We start from the raw sequence: 19,288 nt of genomic DNA, 5'->3' as shown, positions 1-19,288 counted from the left end.
CGCTCCCATCCGCGCCCTCGTATGCAAATGAGTCCCTCGCGCCGCGGCCAATCAGACGCGAGGCGTGGGCGGGGCCTCCCCTGCCGTGGGAGGGACCTTACCCCTCCCTTCCCGTATGTAAATAACGTTCCCCATCCGCCCCTCCGATTGGCCGCGCCACCGCCGGCCCCGCCCCGAAGAACCGCCTGGGCGTGGCTTAGACCGGGCAGGCGAGCGAGGCGGGCGGGCGGAATGCCGGCTCCTGATTGGCGTTCCGGACTTCTCTGATTGGTCCCTGAAGGGGCTGTATGTAAATGAGGGGTCCCGGCGGGGGGGGGCACGCGGGAGCAGGGGGGCGTATCCCTAGTTTGGGGGCCCCACCCCCCCCGCATCTCACCACAAACGAGGCTCCTGCCCCTTTAAGACCCCCCGCCTCAGCCGACCCGCAGCGCCCTCTGGCGGCGCGGAGGACGGCCCCCCGAAGCCCCGCCCCTCCTTCAAGACTCCGCCTCCCTCCCTCCCCGGCGGTGTGCGCTTCCCCTCCCCTCCCCTCCCTCAGTCGCCGCGCGCGCGTCGGCCGCAGGTTGCTCTCGCGCTGCTCGCCTGTTTCCCCATTGGCTCGTGCCCTCGCGCTGCTGGGTGAGAGAGGCCCCCCCCCCCCCCTTCCTCCACGCGCTGCTTCAGTCTCCCCCGGAGGCTTGGGGGAGACGGATGGGGAAAGGGGAGCTGCCGCTACCGCGTTCCTGTCAGGGAGGGCCCGGGCCTTTTGGGCCTGGTGGGTTCCCCGACAGCCTCCGATTCCCCGCTTCCTTCTCCCCGCTGGGTGGTGGCCGGTGTTGCCGGGAGTTGTAGTCCTCGGGTACCACCTGGGGCCTGGAGGGAGCGGGGGGAGGGAGAAACTACAACTCCTAGCGGCCCTCGCGAGGGAGGAGGTGGGGGGGGAGGCCCCGAGGGGTGCGTCTGGGGGGCTGGGAGAGGCCTGGGGTTTCGTGGAGGGGCTTGGGGGGAACGTGTTTTGGGGGGGGGGATGGTGCACTTGGGGGACCTATAGAGGCCTGTCGCTCCTTGGGGGGGGGGGGGCTGCTCCCCCTCCTGCCACCAGCCCCTTTGGGGGGGGGGGCAGCTTCTGTGCCCTGTAGTGGGGCTCCCCCTGCAATGGGGGAAGGGCTGTTTTTGGGGAGGGCCAGCAGCGCTGTGAAGGGGGTCACCCACCCCCCCAGCAGTGAAATTCCTGACTCTTTTGGGGAGCAGATAGTAGAGGGGGAGGGGGCACCCTGTTATGGGTGGGCACCCACAACCTGACCTCATTGAGGCTGGGGGGTGAATCAATCAGCCGTTCATTCCCCGGGGGTTTGTGTTGAGTTTTTCCTTTTTTATTTAACTAATTTTAAATAAAAACCACAACCCACCCAGCAGCTGATATCAGCGGGGAAGGGGGGACACACACGCCCCCGCCCCATGGTGCAAAGGCTTTAACGAACCCCCCCCCTTTGTTAGGCTGTTCCCTGACTTTTTTCTCATTTATTGATATTATTCTTTTTTTTCCTTAGTGCCCGACAGGGAGCTCATAATAAAAAGGGCTGCATCATCCTCGCTCTTGGCAGGTAGCTCCTTTAAACCCCCCCCTCCCTGCAAACGGGGGGGGGGGGGGCAAATGAAGTTTTTGGGGTGCAACAGGCCTCTGAAAGCCAGGAGAGAAGCTGGAGGGGGGGGGCTCAAAGACACCCCCGCAGCCCACCCCTGTGTTTTCCAGAGCTGCCTCCTTGGGGAGCATATTGGTGTGGGGAACTTGGAGAGCGCTGAGTGAAGGCAGCATGCCTCTTCTTGAGGTTAAACCGTGGGGTTTTGGGTATACCACAGGTCTGGTTTGGCTGCAAAATGCTGCCGGCAGCGAGGGGGGGACACCCGGTGGTTGTATTTTTTTTGGGGGGTGAGCCCACAGTGTTTCCTACCGGGACTCGGTGGGTGTTAACAGATAATTATAAATTCAAGCCTTTATTTTTATTAAGTTTAAACTTAGTTTTGGCTTCCAAATTCCCCTCGGAAAAGATATTCTGCTGGAATTATTTTCTTTAAAGGGGGGCGGGGAATAACCAGAAACCCCCTCAAAAAACCCAGAGCCGCCCCCCCCCCCAAACCAGCCAGGGTTTGTCTGAACTCACACCACACACCCCCAACTCAAGCATGCTGAAGCGAAACCACCATGGGATTATTCCCTTTGTCCCCAGTATAAATAGGATTTGTTTGAGCTGGGGAGGTGGAACCACACAGATCCCGAAAGGTGGGATTTCTTTTTCCTCATTTAGTGAAAAAATGGGTTAATTTGGCAAGATAGTGGCACAGGGAGGGGGGGGCAAACCTGCACAGGTGCCACGTTGGCAGGAGCTTCGGCTTTGCCCAGCTCTGTCGGGGAAATAATAATAATAAAAAATAAAACCCCTCCCTGAGCGTTGTGAAGAGCCTCCTCCTGCTGAGGTCGGGGCAGCAATTAAACGCAGGGAAACAATTGGGATATTATGCAAATGAGCCTGGGGCAGCATTCGGGGGGGGGGGGTCAGGGCACCCTGAATTTCCAGGCCGTGCTTTCAGTGCTGCAGTCCTGGTACCCGTTCCTAATTTTCACAACCCCCCTGCCCCCCCACCTCACCAAAAAAGCTGCTGCGAAACCTTCCTGCAGGTTATCAAAGGCATATTTTTATTTTCTTTTTAATTAAATCCCCGTTGTCAAACTTGCCTCATCCTGACCTATTTGCGAGGCCGAGTCAGGGCTGTTTGCTAACGAGGCGCTGCTAATGAGGATATGCTGACAGGCTTTGCTTGAGACCTTGCTGCTGCATGAGGGGCCTTTCAGTTTATTTAGGAGTCGGGGGGGGGGGGTCCCGGGGTGACACCCCGCCTTCACCTGCCCCCCCCCCCCATTAATTTAATCACTGAAAAGCCCAATTTCCCTTAATTTTTGGCCAGTAACGAGGCTGCCATTACTCCACACTCGCAGGCTCCAATGCTGCTTGGCTTTTTTTGGGGGAAAAGATGGGCTGTTAGTTGGTTTTGGGGGGGGGGGGGGGCACAAGCTCAGCGTGGATTTGGCTGCGCTTCCCCCCCTGGCTTCTGCAGGTTGGTGCTTGCCGCTCAGGCGAGCGGCTCCACTCAGCTCGCTTTGCCTGCTGCTTTTATCTGTTTGTGTTTGCTTTTGAGGGTTGGTTTTGGGGTTTATTTATTGGGTTTGGGCTTTTTTAGCAGCTTATATTCTCATTTAAAACCTCTCACAGCAACGCGATTGCTGTTCCTGTCTCCCTACCCCTTCCCCAGCTTCCAAATTGCCCCTTCGTTCCTCTTCCTTCTGTTTTTTTAGCTCCTCGGAGCTTTTTTGAGGAGCAGAAATCCCAAATCCCTCGGTAATCCCAAGAACGGGGCAACAGTTGAGGCCCTCAAGGTGTGACCCCATTTTTTAATGGCGTTCTGTGCTTTGGGAAGTTGAGTGGGTCGATGGTACCGCTGTGAGCCCACCCCTTCCCTAGGTGAAACTTTAAACCATTTCTTTCTTTATTTTTCCTTTTAATCCAGAGTTCCTCCTAGAATTTGGACCCAAGGGATGCCAGGAACGCTGTAGGAGACCCCTCTTCCCACCCTCCACCCCGGTAAGGAGCTTCACGCCCCTTCTCTTCCTCACGGCTGTTCCAACAGTTGGATGCTGAGCCAGCCAGAAACCGTCATCCCCTCCAGGCGAGGATTACAGCTCGTCCGACGTGTTTTTATAGCGAGACGTAGCATAAAAAAATAGATTTAACCCAGTGAAGGGGCCAAATCTGGGGGGATTTCATGGGGCGGGGCTGTGTCTTAATGAGCTCCCTTTCTCCGGACAATAATTTATTGAAATATCCTGGTGTTTTGGCCAACCCCATCCTCAGGTGCTGCCATCCCGGAGCGAGATAGCCGAGATCTCCGCGTTGGCACGTCCCCTGGAGCCCAGGCAAGTAGGAATTTGTCCATATTTATGGCTGTGCTGAAAAAGCCTTTTGTTTGATTAGCGTTAATTAAGCCATCTCCATCAGATAAAGTGTAGGGAGATGGATTGGCTTGCCGACGAGGTCCCGGCTCAGGTTTTATCCCCTCTTTCCCCCCTTTTTGCGCTGAGAAAATTAATGGCGTTCTCATTGCCCAGTAATGGGGATTATTTGGCTTTAACCACCCCCTAATTAAGCACAAAGTTGCCAACCTCTTCACTTAATTGCTTTACTAATTTCTTCTCCATCTTGGCCATCGGTTGGTTTTAGTCTTGGCTCGTACCTGGAGCCGGGTTTGGCTCGGGCTGAGCGTTGGGAAAGCCGGGGTGACCCCAACCCCTCCCCGACTAAACCCCCCTGCTCCCAAAGCATCTTTTTGGGGCTGTTTCATCCCAAAAGAGTCCTGGGATGATTATTTTTTTTCCTGGGAAGCGGTGCAGGATGTACGTCTCGGCATCCCCTGTTGGCAGCGAACCCATGCCAAGGAGGGGAGAAGGAGCTGGTGGCGAATTTTGGGGTGATTTTGATCTCATTTGGGGCCAACTAGGAGGCAGAAAGGACCACGTGGGTCATTAAATCTTTATTTTTTTTAATTGGAAATAGGCAGGGTCGGACTTTCTCCTCTGGCTCATGAAGGTGTCTTGGCTACGAAAGAGTTAAAAACTGTCACTTAATTTATCAAAAGCCTGTGGTTAATAATTAAAACCTCTCTCCCTCCCCCCTCATTAGCTGGGAAGGGCTGGGTCTTGCTTGTGCAAATTGCAGCTGTGGCTCTGGAGCAGCAGGATTGGGCTCAAAAATCCCAATTTTGGGTTCCGCTGAGGGAGTGGGATTGAGCCAGGGGGTTGTTTAAGTCTTTTCCCCAATTTATTACCCCAAATTAGGTCTGTGGAGCATGATGCAGCTCCTGAACCGTCGCTTATCCCCACGCCAGGACCCCTTAGAAGGATTCAGGGACCTGTCTCTGCCTGGTGCCGGCAAACCCGGTATGGTGCTGCTGGTGTCGGTGCTGTCAGGTTTCCCCAGCACAGCTAAAATAAAAAATTAATGCCCTGCAATTAATCCTTCAGGCTCATTCCGCTTTCCCTCGGCCTGTAGAGGCTTGAAGGGGGGAGAAGGATGTTGGGGGGGGGGGGGCCTCTTCCCATATTTTATGCTAAGAAATAGGACAAGATTCCCTCATGGATTGATTCCTGCAGGAGCCCGGCTCGGCAGATAACGACATTGTTAATTCAAGTTGCGGTGGTCCGGTGACATAGAAATTGGATAATCGGATGCTGGAAATGCCGATCTGGGGGAGATCCTGGAGAGATTGGGGGTCTCCCAAAAACACGGGGCTGCCACAGGAATAAACAGGGAATAGACTCCGTGAAAAACCTTGTGAGATGCTAAACCACTCTTTTCCCCCCCCCCTCCCCCCCCCCTAAAAAGTAGCTCTGAAGCCCTAAAGGGCCATAAGGAACAGGAGGCAATGTATTTTTTCATAGCTGGTTCAGCGGGCTTGTGCAGCATCCGAGGAAGGAAAAAAATCCCTCTAAATCTTCCCGGTTGGGGTCATATGACCGCGGGAAGGGGGGACCCATCATCCCTGGCTGTGGGTTTATTCTCCTGCATCCCTTTTTTGGGAAGAGCATCCTGGGAATCCTGTATCCTCATGGGTACAAACCTCCTCCCAGGAGTCCCCCGGCACTTCATCTTCCCTCTTCATCTCGGCAGCTGTTGGCATGAGATTAAATGAGATTATTTCAAGAGGGGGATTAAAATGGGGGGGTTGGGTTTTTTTTTTTTTTTCTAGGAATAAAAGCTGCCGTGGAGTGGCCACCTGATTCAGGGTGTTGGGGCGTGAGAATTGGCACAGAGTGGTCTTGGAACCCTCCTAGGTCAGGCTCCGCTTTGGTTTAAATCCCTAAATCTGGTTATTCCTCACCTCTCTGCTGTATTTTAATCCAAATTCAGATAATTTGGAGGCTTGCAGAAGGAAGGAGAGGGTCTTTCTCCTACCAAGCACGATGCTCTGTAGTGGGATGCAGATGGATTTAATTAATCACCCGCTGATTCACAGCCTGGGTGAGGGGCTTGCCGCCGGAGGAACGTCAGGCGCTGTTTTTGGGGTGGAAAGACAGGATTTATTAATTGCTGATGTCTATTTTCAGCCAGGAGGGGTGACGACAGCGGGTGATACTGCGGTTTGGGGGGAAACGCTGACAGTTTGTGAGATTAATCCAAAACCCTCAAGTTTTCCAGATAATGCAGGGATTTAGAAATCTGTTCCGAAGATGGGGTTGTTGGTTATTTTTGCCCAGTGGCTCCGAGTCTGAGATGGGACAGTGGGATTTCGTCTCCGGCTCCTTCCCCAAATTGGGATGGGCTGAGGAGGAACTGGAAAAGTATCATCATCACCCTCTTCCTCCTCCTCCCACCCCACACCTGCTTGGCAAGGGGTAGAGTCTCTAGTTGATTTTTTTTTTTTTTGAGTATTTTTAGCTTATTTTGGGTCGTTCCTCCCCAGATTCAGTGAATAAAAGGGGGGTTTTGGGACACTGTGTCCCTGCAGTAACCAGCGCCGCCGTGGGAAGAGGAGTTTTCTTTGGAAAAAGAGTTTTCTTTGGATTTTTTGGGGGAATAGAGGGAAGCGTGTGTATTCTGCAAATATGTCTTTACCCTTGGAGGAGCTGGTGAAGGGGAGGTTGATGCCGGTGCCCCAAAAAGCTGTTGAACCTCAACCGGGAGCCCCAATCTCACCGCCCAGCTTTGCCCAAGCTCCTTCCCACGGGATGGAGGGGATTTATTGTCAGTGAGACCTGGCATTGCCAGCTGGGGATGCTCCTCCGAGAAGATCTGCCTTCATACCTGCTGCCCACTTGTTAGGCTGCATTTAATTAAGGCTTTCAGGTATTGATTTAATATCCCCTCCCAACAGATGTGATCTTAGCTGGCTTGCGGCGTAATTAGCGGGGATTAGGTGAGCACCGGACAGGAGAGGAGGCTTGGCCACCGTGCCGGTGTAGGTTAATGCCCAACGCAGACAGATTAAGACTTGTCCGTCCATCTGTCTGTCCCGAACCCGCCAGCAGCGAGCTGCCTCGGGGCTCTGGCTTCATGAGATCCCGGTGGAGAAACTAAAGCAGGGTTGGCAAACTGGAAACGATGACCGAGGAGAAGGCTGAGGGACTCGGGAACTCTTTCGGCAATCTCTCTTCCCGTACCTCTCAAGTGGATGGAGCTCAAGGAGCAAAATCCTTCCCAGCGCAGGAGATCGGATTCGAGACCACCTGAAGAATCTCAACGGATACAAGTTATTGATCAACTGTTTGGAGGCAGGAGTTGAAGGCAGGTTTGCTGGTGATACCCAACTGGGAGATGCTGTTGACTTTCTTGAGGGACAAGAAGCCCTTGTAGAGGGATCTGGATAAATTGGAGCATTGGGCAATGCCCTTAACAACATGCTCCGACTCTTGGTCAGCTCCGAATTGGTCAGGCGGTCAGACCAGATGATTGCGTAGGTCCCTTCCAACTAAGTCTATGGGACCCGCTGAGATCTGTCCCTGAGTCCTGAGGGAGTTGCCAAGCCACTCTTCCAGGAAAGTCGTGGCAGTCAGGTGAAGTCCCCAGAAGACCAGAGAAAGGGGACTTTCCACCGTTTTTTTAAGAAAGGTGGAACTACTGACCTGTCAGCCTCCCCTCTGTGCCTGGGAAGATCCTCCTGGAAGCTCTGCTAAGGCACGTGGAAGACAGGGAGGTGATTCAAAACAGCCAGCGTGGCTTCACCAAGGCTGAGTCCCGTCTGACCAACCTTCTACGATGGAGTGACTGGATCAACGGATGAGGGAATGTGAATGGAGAATGGACTTGGGGCTACCAGTAGATGAAAAGCCCAAAAAGCCAACCGGATCCTGGGCTGCAGCAGAAGCAGCATGGCCAACAAGTCAAGGAAGGTGATGCTCCCCCTCTTTTCCGATGAGATCCCACCTGGAGCGCTGCGTCCAGGGGTCTTCAGGATGAGAAGGACGTGGATCTGTTGGAGTGGGAGGCCACAGAGATGGTCGGAGCGCTGGGACACCTCTGCTGTGAGGACAGGCTGAGAGAGATGGGCTTGGTCAGCCTGGAGAAGGCTCCTGGTGGCCCTTCGATATTCATGGGTGTCCTAGTTTCAGCTGGGATAGAGTTAACTGTCTTCCTAGTAGCTGGTACAGGGCTATGTTTTGAGTTCAGTATGAGAAGAATGTTGATAACACTGATGTTTTCAGTTGTTGCTAAGTAGTGTTTAGACTAAAGTCAAGGATTTTTCAGCTTCTCATGCCCAGCCAGCGAGAAAGCTGGAGGGGCACAAGAAGTTGGCACAGGACACAGCCAGGGCACCTGACCCAAACTGGCCAACGGGGTATTCCATACCATGGGACGTCCCATCTAGTGTAGGAACTGGGAAGTGGGGGCGGGGAATCGCTGCTGGGGGACTAGCTGGGTGCTGGTCGGCGGGTGGTGAGCAATTGCACTGCACATCATTTGTACATTCCAATCCTTTCATTATTGCTGTTGTCATTTTATTAGTGTTATCATTATCATTATTAGTTTCTTCTTTTCTGTTCTATTAAACCATTCTTATCTCAACCTGTGGGTTTTGCTTCTTTTTTCCCCGATTTTCTCCCCCATCCCACTGGGTGTGGGGGGAGTGAGTGAGCGGCTGCGTGGTGCTTAGTTGCTGGCTGGGGTTAAACCACGACATTGGGGACAGACTTTCTAGTAAGGCCTGTCGCGATAGGACAAGGAGGAATGGTTTTAAGCTAAAAGAGAGGAGATTTGGACTAGACAGAAGGAAGAAATTTGTTATGATGAGGGTGGTGAGGTTGCCCAGAGAGGTGGGGGATGCTCCATCCCTGGAAGGGCTCCCCGCCAAAATAATCCCACAGCATTCCCGCTTGCTGCACTAACCCTCTGCTCTTCCCCCCTCTCTGCTGCAGGATGGCCCGGGAGATGTGACAGCACCCAGTGTGAGCACCGATGCCAAGGAGAGCTATGTGGCAGCAGCGCAGCGAAGCCGGGCATCGCGGGGTTTCGCTCACTGGAAGCCGGACGGCAGCGATGGAGGCCATTCCGGCACGGCAGCAGCAATGAATGGCACTGTCCCCCTGGCTCGGCTCGGCTCCGGCACTGGACCATGAGCTCCCACCACCCCCTGCGGCACGACAGCTCCGATGCTGAGGGTTGCCCACTGGCATTTTGGGCGCGAAATGACAGCGTGTCGACGGTGGGGGGCGAACCCCCTCGCCTGGCTACTGCCACGCCAGCTGTGCCCAAAATGGGGGTGCGTGCCCGCATCGCTGACTGGCCCCCCAAGAGAGACGCTGTCAAGGATCCCCCCGCTGGCACCAGCCCGTGCCGGGAGGCAACAGGCAGCCGGGATGCCGCTTGCTGCCGGGGTTTTGCCAGCAGGCAGCAGCCCCTCACCAGCGTTTCGGGCTTTAAAGCCCTTCACCGCCTGGCGCGGCAGCAATCCAAGGACGTGGAATTTCAGGAGGGGTGGCCCCGTTCCCCGGCGAGGGGCTTGGCACCGCTGCGGCACCGGAGCAGCAGCGAGGTGACGCTGAGTGAGTGTGACCCGGAGGAGCTGGCGGAGCCACGGGGGACCAAACTGGGGGGGGGCCACCGGACTTTTCCGCGAGTATGGCAGCACCTCCTCCATCGATGTGCAGGGCATCTCAGAGCAAAGCTTCTTCGATATGCTCAACGAATTTCGGACCAAGAAGCCAGATCAGCAAGCTGTGATGCCCGAGCGTCTCAGGGAAGCTGGTTTTCCTTTGGGATCATATTCCGGGATCAAGACGGAGGGTAGGAATGGGCCCCGGGACGAGCCGTCGGCACAATCCAAGGAGAAACCCCGCAGGAGGTGTCCCAAAGGCGATGCTGGAGGCGAATCCATCTTCAAGAAGCTCCGGAGCAGCCGAAACGAGGGGGAGCTGGAGGAGCCGCGGGCGCCTGAGCCGGGCAAGGCTTGGGTGTGCCAGAAGAGCTTTGCCCACTACGACGTGCAGAGCATGCTCTTCGACCTCAACGCTGTGGCTGTCAACCGTGCCGTGGTAGCCCAACGGCGAAACACCACCACGGGTGCCTCGGCCGCTTCAGCCGCCACCATTCGTGCCGGCGGGTTGGGAGGATCAGATCCAGTGTTCACCAGCACCGAGGACCTTAACTGTAAAGAGAATTTGGAGCACGATGTGGGGGATAACACCAGCAACGAGCTTCTCCTCAGCTGCCCCCATTTCCGCAATGAGATCGGCGGCAGCGGCGAGCGCAATGTCAGTTTCTCCAAAGCTTCGGTGGGTTCCCCGGGGGTCCCAACAGTCGAGGGGGGCTTCCCGGAGCCTGCCCTCGATGTACGCCCCACCAACGCTGGTGTCTCGGTGCTGGAGGTCCCCAAGGAGCTGCAGAGGAACCCCAACCGGCTCAAGCACTACAGCGTCGAGCACATGGACCTCGGCGCTCACTATTACCGGGATCATTTCCATGGCAAAGGTGAGGGGGGGGACTCTGGGGGTATTTTGGGGGGTCCGCAGCCTCGCCCCGTTGCTGCAAGAGCCTGGGGGACGCTGATGCTGACCTTCACGTCCCCTGTGGTGATCGGGGGGCACAACCTGCTCTTAAAGTCCCCCCCAAAATCCTTCCTCGGAAGCAGGGGGAGGGTTGGAACGTCACCAGGGTACACCCAGCTCCATCCCCCCCTTGCCATTATGGGGCTGGGCTGGTAGGAAAGGGCACGGTGATGGCTCCTCTGTCCCTACCTCTCCAGCTCCTGCGTGTCCCCTGTCCCCCCTCTGTGCATCTTCCATCCCTGTTTTTCTCACCAGAGCACTCTAACTACTTCGGGGTGGACGAGAAGCTGGGCCCGGTGGCCGTCAGCATCAAACGGGAGAAGCTGGAAGACCACAAGGACCACGGCCCCCAGTACCAGTACAGGATCATCTTCCGGACCAGTGAGGTACATCGCCATGGCAGGGGGGTGCGAAAACCAGTTTGGGAATGGGAAAACGTGCCCATGGGTCTGTTCCTGCAGCAGCCACACGGGGCCCAACCGAGGGTCTCTCTTCCTATCAGGACTCGGGGTGCTTCACCGTCCCTTTTCCCCCCACCCCCCTTATTTTTCCCCAGCTGGTCACCCTGCGCGGTTCCATCCTGGAGGATGCCACCCCTACTGCCACCAAGCACGGGACAGTCCGGGGACTCCCGCTGAAGGACGCCCTGGAATACGTCATCCCGGAGCTCAATATCCACTGCCTGCGCCTCGCCATCAGCACGCCCAAGGTCACTGAGCAGCTCCTCAAACTGGACGAGCAAGGGGTGAGCGGCGATGGGGACAGAACGGGGGTCCCATCGGCTTCTTAGTGGGGGGGATGGACCGTGGCTGACACCCCCCCCCCCCCCCCCCACTTTTCCCTGTAGCTCTGCCGGAGGCACAAGGTGGGCATCCTCTACTGCAAAGCCGGGCAAAGCTCGGAGGAGGAGATGTACAACAACGAGGATGCAGGACCCCCCTTCGAGGAGTTCCTCTCCCTCCTTGGGGAGAAGGTTTGCCTGAAAGCCTTCAGCAAGTACGCGGCCCAGCTGGACACCAAAAGTGAGTGACACGGGGTCCTGTTTGCAGTGAAAAGAGGTGGGGGGGGACAGGACATGGGGACCCACACCTACCTAACCGCCTGCCTCGCCCCCCCCCACAGCTGACTCCACCGGCACTCACTCCCTCTACACCACCTACCAGGACTATGAAATCATGTTCCATGTCTCCACCATGCTCCCCTACACCCCCAACAACCGGCAGCAGGTAACCACCCCATTCCCAAATTGGTTTTCGCCCCACCACTGCAGATTTGGGGCTCTCTGTCCCCAAATCCTGCATGGGCACAGTGGTTTGGGGACTGTCTGTCTGTCCGGGGCTCAACCGTCCTTTGTGTTATTGTTTCTAGCTGCTGAGGAAGAGGCACATAGGGAACGACATCGTCACCATCATCTTCCAAGAACCTGGAGCTTTGCCTTTCACCCCCCAAAATATCCGTTCCCACTTCCAGCACGTCTTCATCATTGTCCGAGCCCACAACCCCTGCACTGACAATGTCTGTTATAGGTGAGCCCCCGCCCCTGCAGCTGAACCATGTCCGAGGGGCTCTGGATTTGGGGTACGGCTACAGCCAGGGTGGGGGGGTGTTTGCCTCGTGTGAGGGTGGCATGGAGGTTTCTCCCGTGCTTCCGGCTTCTTAAAAACAACCAGGGCATCGGAGTAGGGCTGAAGGGAGTCAAATCCCGTTGGTGGCCAGTCCCTGGGGCTCAGTATTGGGTTAATATTGTTATCAGTGATCTGGAGGAGGGGATCGAGCCCACCTTGGGTTTGCTGAGTTGGGCAGAAGCATTGGATCTGCTTGAGGATGGGGCGGGAAGGCTCTAGAGAGGGATCTGGATAGATGGGCTGAGGAAATTCAACAAAGCTGAGCGTGCCGGGTCCTGTGCTTGGGTCACAAGAACCCCAGGCTGGAAAAGGATCAACTGAAGATGAGCCGACAGTGTAGCCAGGTGGCCAATGGCATCCTGGCTTGTATCGGGAGTAGCGTGGCTAGCAGGACTAGGGAAGGGATCATCCCCCTGTGCTCAGCACCTCAACTGCTGTGGTGGCTTTTGGGCCCCAAGAGAGATTGAGGTGCTGGAGCACGGCCAGAGAAGGGCAACGAAGCCAGTTGAAGGGTCTGTATAATGAGTCCTGTGAGGGGACTGCGCTGGGGGAGGTTTAAATTGGATATTAGGAATGATTCCTTCACGGAAAGGGTTGTCGAGCACTGGAACAGGCTGCCCAGGGAAGTGGTGGAGTCACCATCCCTGGAGGGATTTAAAAGATGTGGAGACGTGGCACTGGGGGACATGATTTCATGGTGGACTTGGCAGTGTGTGGTTAAAGCTTCGACTCAATGATCTTAAAGGTCTTTCCAACCTAAACGATTCTGCGATTCTGTAATTTTATCAAAGCTGAGTGACCCTAACCAGTTCTCCTCTCCATCCCCCAAGCGTGGCTGTCACCAGGTCCAAAGATGTCCCACCCTTTGGACCCCCCCATCCCCAACGGCATCACCTTCCGCAAATCCGATGTCTTCCGAGATTTCTTGCTGGCCAAGGTGATCAATGCAGAGAACGCCGCTCACAAATCGGACAAATTTCACACCATGGCTACTCGAACCCGGCAGGAATACCTGAAGGATCTGGCTGAAAACTGCGTCACCAACACTCCTATCGATTCCACTGGGAAGTTCAACCTCATCTCACTGGCTTCCAAGAAGAAGGAAAAGACGAAAGCCCGAGCGGGGGCCGAGCAACACAGCGCGGGGGCCATTGCCTGGCGTGTTTCTGCTCAGGATTTCGCCCGGGGAGCGGAGATCGCTTGCGCCTTGGGTATTTCCAACGAATTCGTGGTCTTGCTTGACCTTGGCGCCAAGGAGGTGGTCTTCAACTGTTTCTGCGGGGACGTCATTGGCTGGACCGCCGATGCTTCCACTGTCAAGATCTTCTACGGCCGAGGAGATCACATCTTCATCCGGGCGGCCGAGGGCGGCCCCGAGGACATCAAGGAGATTGTGCAGAGGCTGAAGGTGAGCTTCCAAAACCAAAAAACCTTGACCTCCACCCCCTCCCCGAGTTTGTGTAGGTCCTACTTAAATGCAGAGGATGTGCTCGGGATGTTTTCCAACGCAGAGAAGATCTGGGCTTTGGGAAAGAGGGGGAAAAAGCCCCTCCGAGGTGGTGGGAGAGGGCTGTGGTGGGGCCGGGGCTGGCTGCGGGATGAGAGGTGGGGAGGATTTGAGGGTTGTTGAGCAAATGGAGGTTTGGAGCAGCCGCGCGGTGGGTGCAAGCCCCTTCCCCGCCATCTGTCCGTCCTTTCCCATGACCCCAGGTGATGACAGACGGCTGCGAGACGGTGGACATGACCTTGAGGAGGAACGGGCTGGGCCAATTGGGTTTCCACGTGAAGTACGACGGCACGGTGGCCGAGGTGGAGGATTACGGCTTCGCCTGGCAGGCCGGTTTGCGGCAGGGCAGCCGGTTGGTGGAGATTTGTAAGGTGGCGGTGGTAACCCTCACCCATGACCAAATGATCGACCTCTTGCGAACCTCTGTCACGGTTAAGGTCGTCATCATCCCGCCCCGTGAGGATGGAGCCCCTCGCAGGTAGGTGGTGGCTTTGAGGGGGGGGGACACACACAAAGAAGCCACTGTCCCTGTCCCCCCTGCAAGCCTGGCTTTTCTCCCAAAGCTTTTGAGGGCAAAGCCTCCTGAGAAGCCAGGGATTGGTGGGGCACGGAGCAGACCTCACCTGCAGGGACCTTCCCATCCCTGGTGCGGGCATGCAAAGCCAAATTAAAGCCAATTAACGACAGACAAAGTCTCCAGGCTTTGGAGAATATCACCTTTCTGTCACTTAATACAGTGCCCCATCCCTCTCACAGGGTTCAGACCCTTCATCAGGGAAAGCCAGTGACAGACCCCTTGCTGGCAGGTTTTTGGGGGGCGGGGGTTATTTTTAGGTTGGGGCATCCTGCTTTTCCCCTGTGCATGGCTAAGTTGGTCATGTCCACATGTCGGGCAGGAAGGCAAGACCGCTGATACAATTAATTAATCATTAAATAGTAATTAAATAGCCGGGAAGGACGTTGCTTTGCCTGGGGACGGGATGGTTTTGGCTAAAGTCCTGCCAGGCACTGGTTTTGGTGGCACCGGCTGGCTTCATGTGCCATAAGTGTGCAGCCAGCTTTGGTGCTTATGGTACAAAGCCGGCAGTGTTTACAGCACGATCGCCACTGGTTTTGCAGGGGCTGGGCTGAGTTCTTAGAGATGAGCAGCGTGGAACCAAAGGGAGAGACTGAGAGTTTGCTGTCTGGCTACCACCCGCCATACCGGAGCAACGCCAGCTGGCAATGGAGCGGGCCAGCCTCACACAACACTGCTCCAGCTAGTAAATGGGTTGAGCCGCTGGCCCTCGGCCACAGGCAAGTGATCGGCCAGTCAGCCAAGCAGCCCACCGTGCCCTACCGGGAGCCACAACCCCTGCACGGCAAGAGGTGAGGTACCGGGATGGGGACAAGGACAGCAGCCAAGCACAGCCCAGCTCCAGGTTTTGGCAGGGAGCGGCTTCTCTGCACCCTCCCCGACACAATTCCAGCTGTTGGCCAGCAGCTGCTGGTCTTGCCCGCTCTGGAAGCGCAGGCAGGAGCAAGGACAATCCCTTATTTCCCATTTCTTCCCACATGTATCCATGGAGCCAGGCCGGTCAGCTTTCCCGAAACCCCCCATCCCATCTCCTCCTCGCCGGCAGGAACGGAGAGGGCACAGCCGTACCGGCAACCCTCGGGCAGCTTCTCCACGCCGGGCAGCTTCTCCACGCCAGGCAACGCTGGGACGGACTATGCTCGCTATAAACCCTCTCCAGAGAGGTGGGTGACTGCTGCGGGGACCCTCTGGGGTCCCACGGGTGCAAATCGGGGAGAAACATCAGTGTTTTGGGGTGGGAGCTCAACCCGTCCCCCCTTTCCCTTTGCAGGTACACTGCCTCGCAGCGGCTGCTGTTGCCCTTCGAGCCGCACGCCGGCCACGATGGCCCCTCCAGTGGTGACTCCTTGTCCGGGGGGCTCAGTAGCCACGAGAGCACCATGGAATGGCACAAACCGGGTACAGTAAAGCAGGCAGAGCCCAGGGACACCTTGCTGTCACCCCTGCGATGGACCTTTGGGGTCAAGGGTGGCCTCTCTGGTGACGTTGCAGAGCCATTGTGGCACGTGCCAGTGCAGTCCAGGTTGCCGGGAAGCAGCGGGAGCAAGCGATCCAGCAGGCAGGAACCAACGGGCAAGGATTCTCCCAACCGGCACTCCAAGGTGAGCCATCCCTCGGGCTTGGAAGCTCCGGAGTCCCTCATGGAGACTTGGGAAGCAATGGGGTGATCCGTGGGAGCCCCCCCTTTTCCCCTTTTGGGGAAGCCCAGATGCCAGGGTGACGGGCAGGGGGGTTTGCCGTGGCTGTCCCAGCAGAGTGACACACAGTACTCGAGCCACTCCAGCAGCAACACGCTCTCCAGCAACACCTCCAGCAACCACAGTGATGACCGTTGGTTCGACGTTCCTAATCCTGTTGAAACCGAACCGGATCCCCTCTCCAAAGGTGGTTCCAGTGACAGTGGCATCGATACCACGCTCTATGCCTGCAGCCCTGCTGGCGGTGGCGGGGGGGCCAGTCCCAAACCCCCCCGCCTAGCGTCACAGAGGGACAAGGTCCCCAAAGCCCCCTCGGCGTCCTATGCTGGTTTGCAGGATGACGGTGTCCGTCCCGGTGACAAGAAGAGGGAACTGTCCCCAACCGTCAGTACCGGCAGCCAGGGTAAAAGCTATCGGCACAAAGCGGGGACCCCTGGAGCCTCCGGGACCCCTGTCAGCAGCCCCGATCCCTTCAAGCAGCCCAGGTAAGAGCCCCCCCTCACAGGAAGGTGCTGCATTTCCCCCCCCCCCCCAACTTGGGGGGGGGGGGGGCACGATGCCTGCACCCCTTTTCCCCACGATGAGCCTTGCTTGTCTTCCCTGGCAGCTCGAACCTGCGGCTGGGCTACCCTGGCTACAAAACCCCCTTGGCCGAAGCCCTCCGGCCCCCCCACGCCTCCCAGCTTTCCGCTTCGGTTCCCAAATCCTTCTTCTCCAAGCAGACGGTCAGGAACAAACATGCTGCAGGCTGGAAACGTGCCAATGACCCCCCAGATCCCAAAAAGTAAGTGCTGGGGAGGAGCGATAGTGAAGGCTGCGGGTCTTGGACACCCCAAAAAGGATCTTATTGGTAGGGGGGCGATGGGGGGGGGGGGGTCCTAGCACGGTCTCAGCCCCCTCTGTGTGACAGGCAGGTGGACGCCAACACCAAGAACGTTTTTGGGCAGCCGCGACTGCGAGCGTCGCTGCGGGATCTACGTTCCCCCCGTAAGAGCTATAAATCCACCATCGAGGATGATCTCAAGAAACTCATCATCATGGACAGCGCTGTGCCGGAACCAGAGAGAGCTGGGGTGAGCCGGGCTTTGTCCTGGGTTAAGGGGCGGGGGGGTCCTCTTGCTGCGGGCAGGGGGTCACCCCACTTTCTTTTGGCCCCCCCCCTTAGTCCCCGCAGAAAGGGCTCCAGCGGACGCTGTCGGATGAGAGCCTGTGCAGTGGGTGGCGAGACGTCGGTTATGCTGCTGTCGCACTGGCAGCGGCGTCCTCGGACACCAACGTCCTCTTCACCAGCGCCTATCCCTCCAGCACCTTGCCTAGCCGCCGGCAACACCCCCCTGCCGCCAACGGCAGCCTCCCTGAGAAGAAATGTGAGTGAAAAGGGATAAAGGGTATGGATTTTTTTGGGGGGGGGTTGCTCGTCCTGACAGCACCTCTTGTCACTGCAGCCACCATCTCCGCCTCCAAGCTGTCCCTGGCTGAAATGCAGGACAGGCCCCCCCTTTGCCGGATCGATCCCGGGATGATGCCTTTGCCGGATACGGCGACCGGGCTGGAGTGGTCCAACCTGGTGAACGCCGCCAAAGCCTACGAAGGTAGGGCTGTGCCCCCCCCTAAAAAAGCCTGTGTGTGTCCCCCCCACACACACACACTGCGTGCCCCCCATTTTGGGGTGCAGGGCTCCCTCCATCCCCATCCGGGGGGGGGGGGGGGGGGGTGGTGGGCGGGAAGATGGATGCTGAGGTGGCAATTGCCTTTGCAGTGCAGAGAGCTGTCTCCCTCTTCTCCCTTGCCGACTCAGCGCTGAGCCCCGACCCCCCTGTGTCCCCTGAGAGGCAGCTGACACCGCAGGGGGGCCCCCCCCCTCAGGTATGGGGCTGGTGGGTGAGTGGTGGCAGGGGGACATACCACCCTGGGGTCCCGTGTGTCCCCTGTCCTCCCCTCCCTCAGTTATGGGGCGGGGGCGGTGGGGGTCACCCCGGGGTCCTTGGTTATGGAGTGGGGGGGACACCTCGGGGTCTCCAGGTCCCCCCAACAGTGTCTGTCTGTCCCCTACAGCCAGGCCCCCCCCCCTGGACCTGCCAGGGAAGGTCTCCCAGCTGGAAGCCATGTTGAAACAGCTCCACAGTGACCTGCAGAAGGTAAGGGGGGCTCAGGGAGGGGGGGGGGTGCTCCCATCAGAGCACACTGAGCAGGGGGGTGTCATTTTGTGTGTGTGTGTGTCCCACGGGCCCCCCCTTCCCCCCCCCCCCCCCCAGGAGAAGCAGGACAAGGTGGTGCTGCAGGCGGAGGTGGCCAACCTGCGGCAGAACAACCAGCGGCTGCAGGAGGAATCGCACTCGGCTGCCCGGCAGCTCCGACGTTTTGCCCGGATCTTCTCCGGCGCCGTCGAGAAGGAGGAGCTGTGAGCGGGGGGGGGGGGGGGCTTCCCCCCCCGGGGACACTATCCCCCTCCCCGGGTCACTAATCTCCCTGGGGACACTAGCCCCATCCCTCCCAGGGCTGGCTGGAATGTCCCTATGGGACCGGGAGCAGCCTGAAAGGACTGAGGGCATCTGTATGGGGCTGAGAGCATCGCTATGGGGCCATGAGCCACCATACTGGGCCAGGACCATCCCTGCAGGGACAGAAGCAGCCCTGTGGGACTGGGAACTTCTATACGGGACCATGAGCCGCTGTATGGGGCTGAGGGTACCCATATGGGGCTAGGACCATCCCTGCAGGGCCAGGAGCATCTATCTGGGGCTAGGAGCTACCATAGGGGACTGGGAGCCTCCCTATGGGCCCAGGAGCCACCATATGGGGCCAGGAGCTGCCATAGGCACCTGTATACCGCCAGGAGCAGCAGGCAGGGGTTGGAGCCGGGGGGGGGGGGTGTTCACTGCAAAGGCAATAAGGGGGTGAGAGCTCCCCCAGCCCCTTTTTTTTTGGGTGCAAACTCATGAATAATAATAATTAATAATACAATAATTAATAATAATAATCTTCCAGGAGAGTTTGAGGTGTAACAAAGACCCTAAAGAGCACTTTCTCAAAACCAAACAAACAAAACAAAAAAAAAAAAAAAAAAACCAAAAAAAAAAAACCACCAACCTACTAAATTATTTCCTAGAGGAAACAATGCCCTGAGTGGCTCAGGAAGGGTAAAACCCCCCACCCCACCCTCTCCACCCAAATCTTCTTTCTAAAACACTACATTTGTATAAATTGCACCATTTCTAACCTTATTTTTGCCTTTTTTTCTATCCATTTTCTGCACTGGGGGGGGGGGGTGGAGGGGAAAGTGGTTGGGGGGGGGCAAATGGGCACTGTGAA

General features: G+C 57.1%; 1 protein-coding gene and 1 long non-coding RNA gene across 2 annotated transcripts; both read left to right on the top strand.

The window, feature by feature from the left end:
• Positions 1-521: 521 nt before the first annotated feature.
• LOC121233083 lies at positions 522-7,092 on the top strand. Its single transcript, XR_005931864.1, has 3 exons — positions 522-618; positions 3,544-3,617; positions 7,055-7,092. It is a non-coding gene; the product is annotated as an uncharacterized LOC121233083 (long non-coding RNA).
• A 567-nt stretch (positions 7,093-7,659) lies between these two features.
• On the top strand, positions 7,660-19,200 carry LOC115337699 (signal-induced proliferation-associated 1-like protein 3). Its single transcript, XM_041121706.1, is given in 23 exon segments — positions 7,660-7,918; positions 8,942-9,612; positions 9,614-10,493; positions 10,826-10,956; positions 11,127-11,315; positions 11,418-11,592; positions 11,693-11,796; positions 11,939-12,096; positions 13,026-13,065; positions 13,067-13,603; positions 13,906-14,180; positions 14,822-15,070; positions 15,275-15,442; positions 15,550-15,677; positions 15,771-15,880; positions 16,034-16,461; positions 16,584-16,760; positions 16,887-17,049; positions 17,142-17,343; positions 17,422-17,568; positions 17,736-17,836; positions 18,027-18,114; positions 18,232-19,200. Coding segments are annotated over 22 exon segments (5,181 nt in total). The 5' UTR covers positions 7,660-7,848; the 3' UTR covers positions 18,105-18,114; positions 18,232-19,200.
• Positions 19,201-19,288: the final 88 nt, after the last annotated feature.

The sequence above is a fragment of the Aquila chrysaetos genome, unplaced genomic scaffold (assembly GCF_900496995.4).
Source record: "Aquila chrysaetos chrysaetos unplaced genomic scaffold, bAquChr1.4, whole genome shotgun sequence".
NCBI lineage: Eukaryota > Metazoa > Chordata > Aves > Accipitriformes > Accipitridae > Aquila > Aquila chrysaetos.
This window is presented reverse-complemented; position numbering and strand designations above follow the sequence as displayed.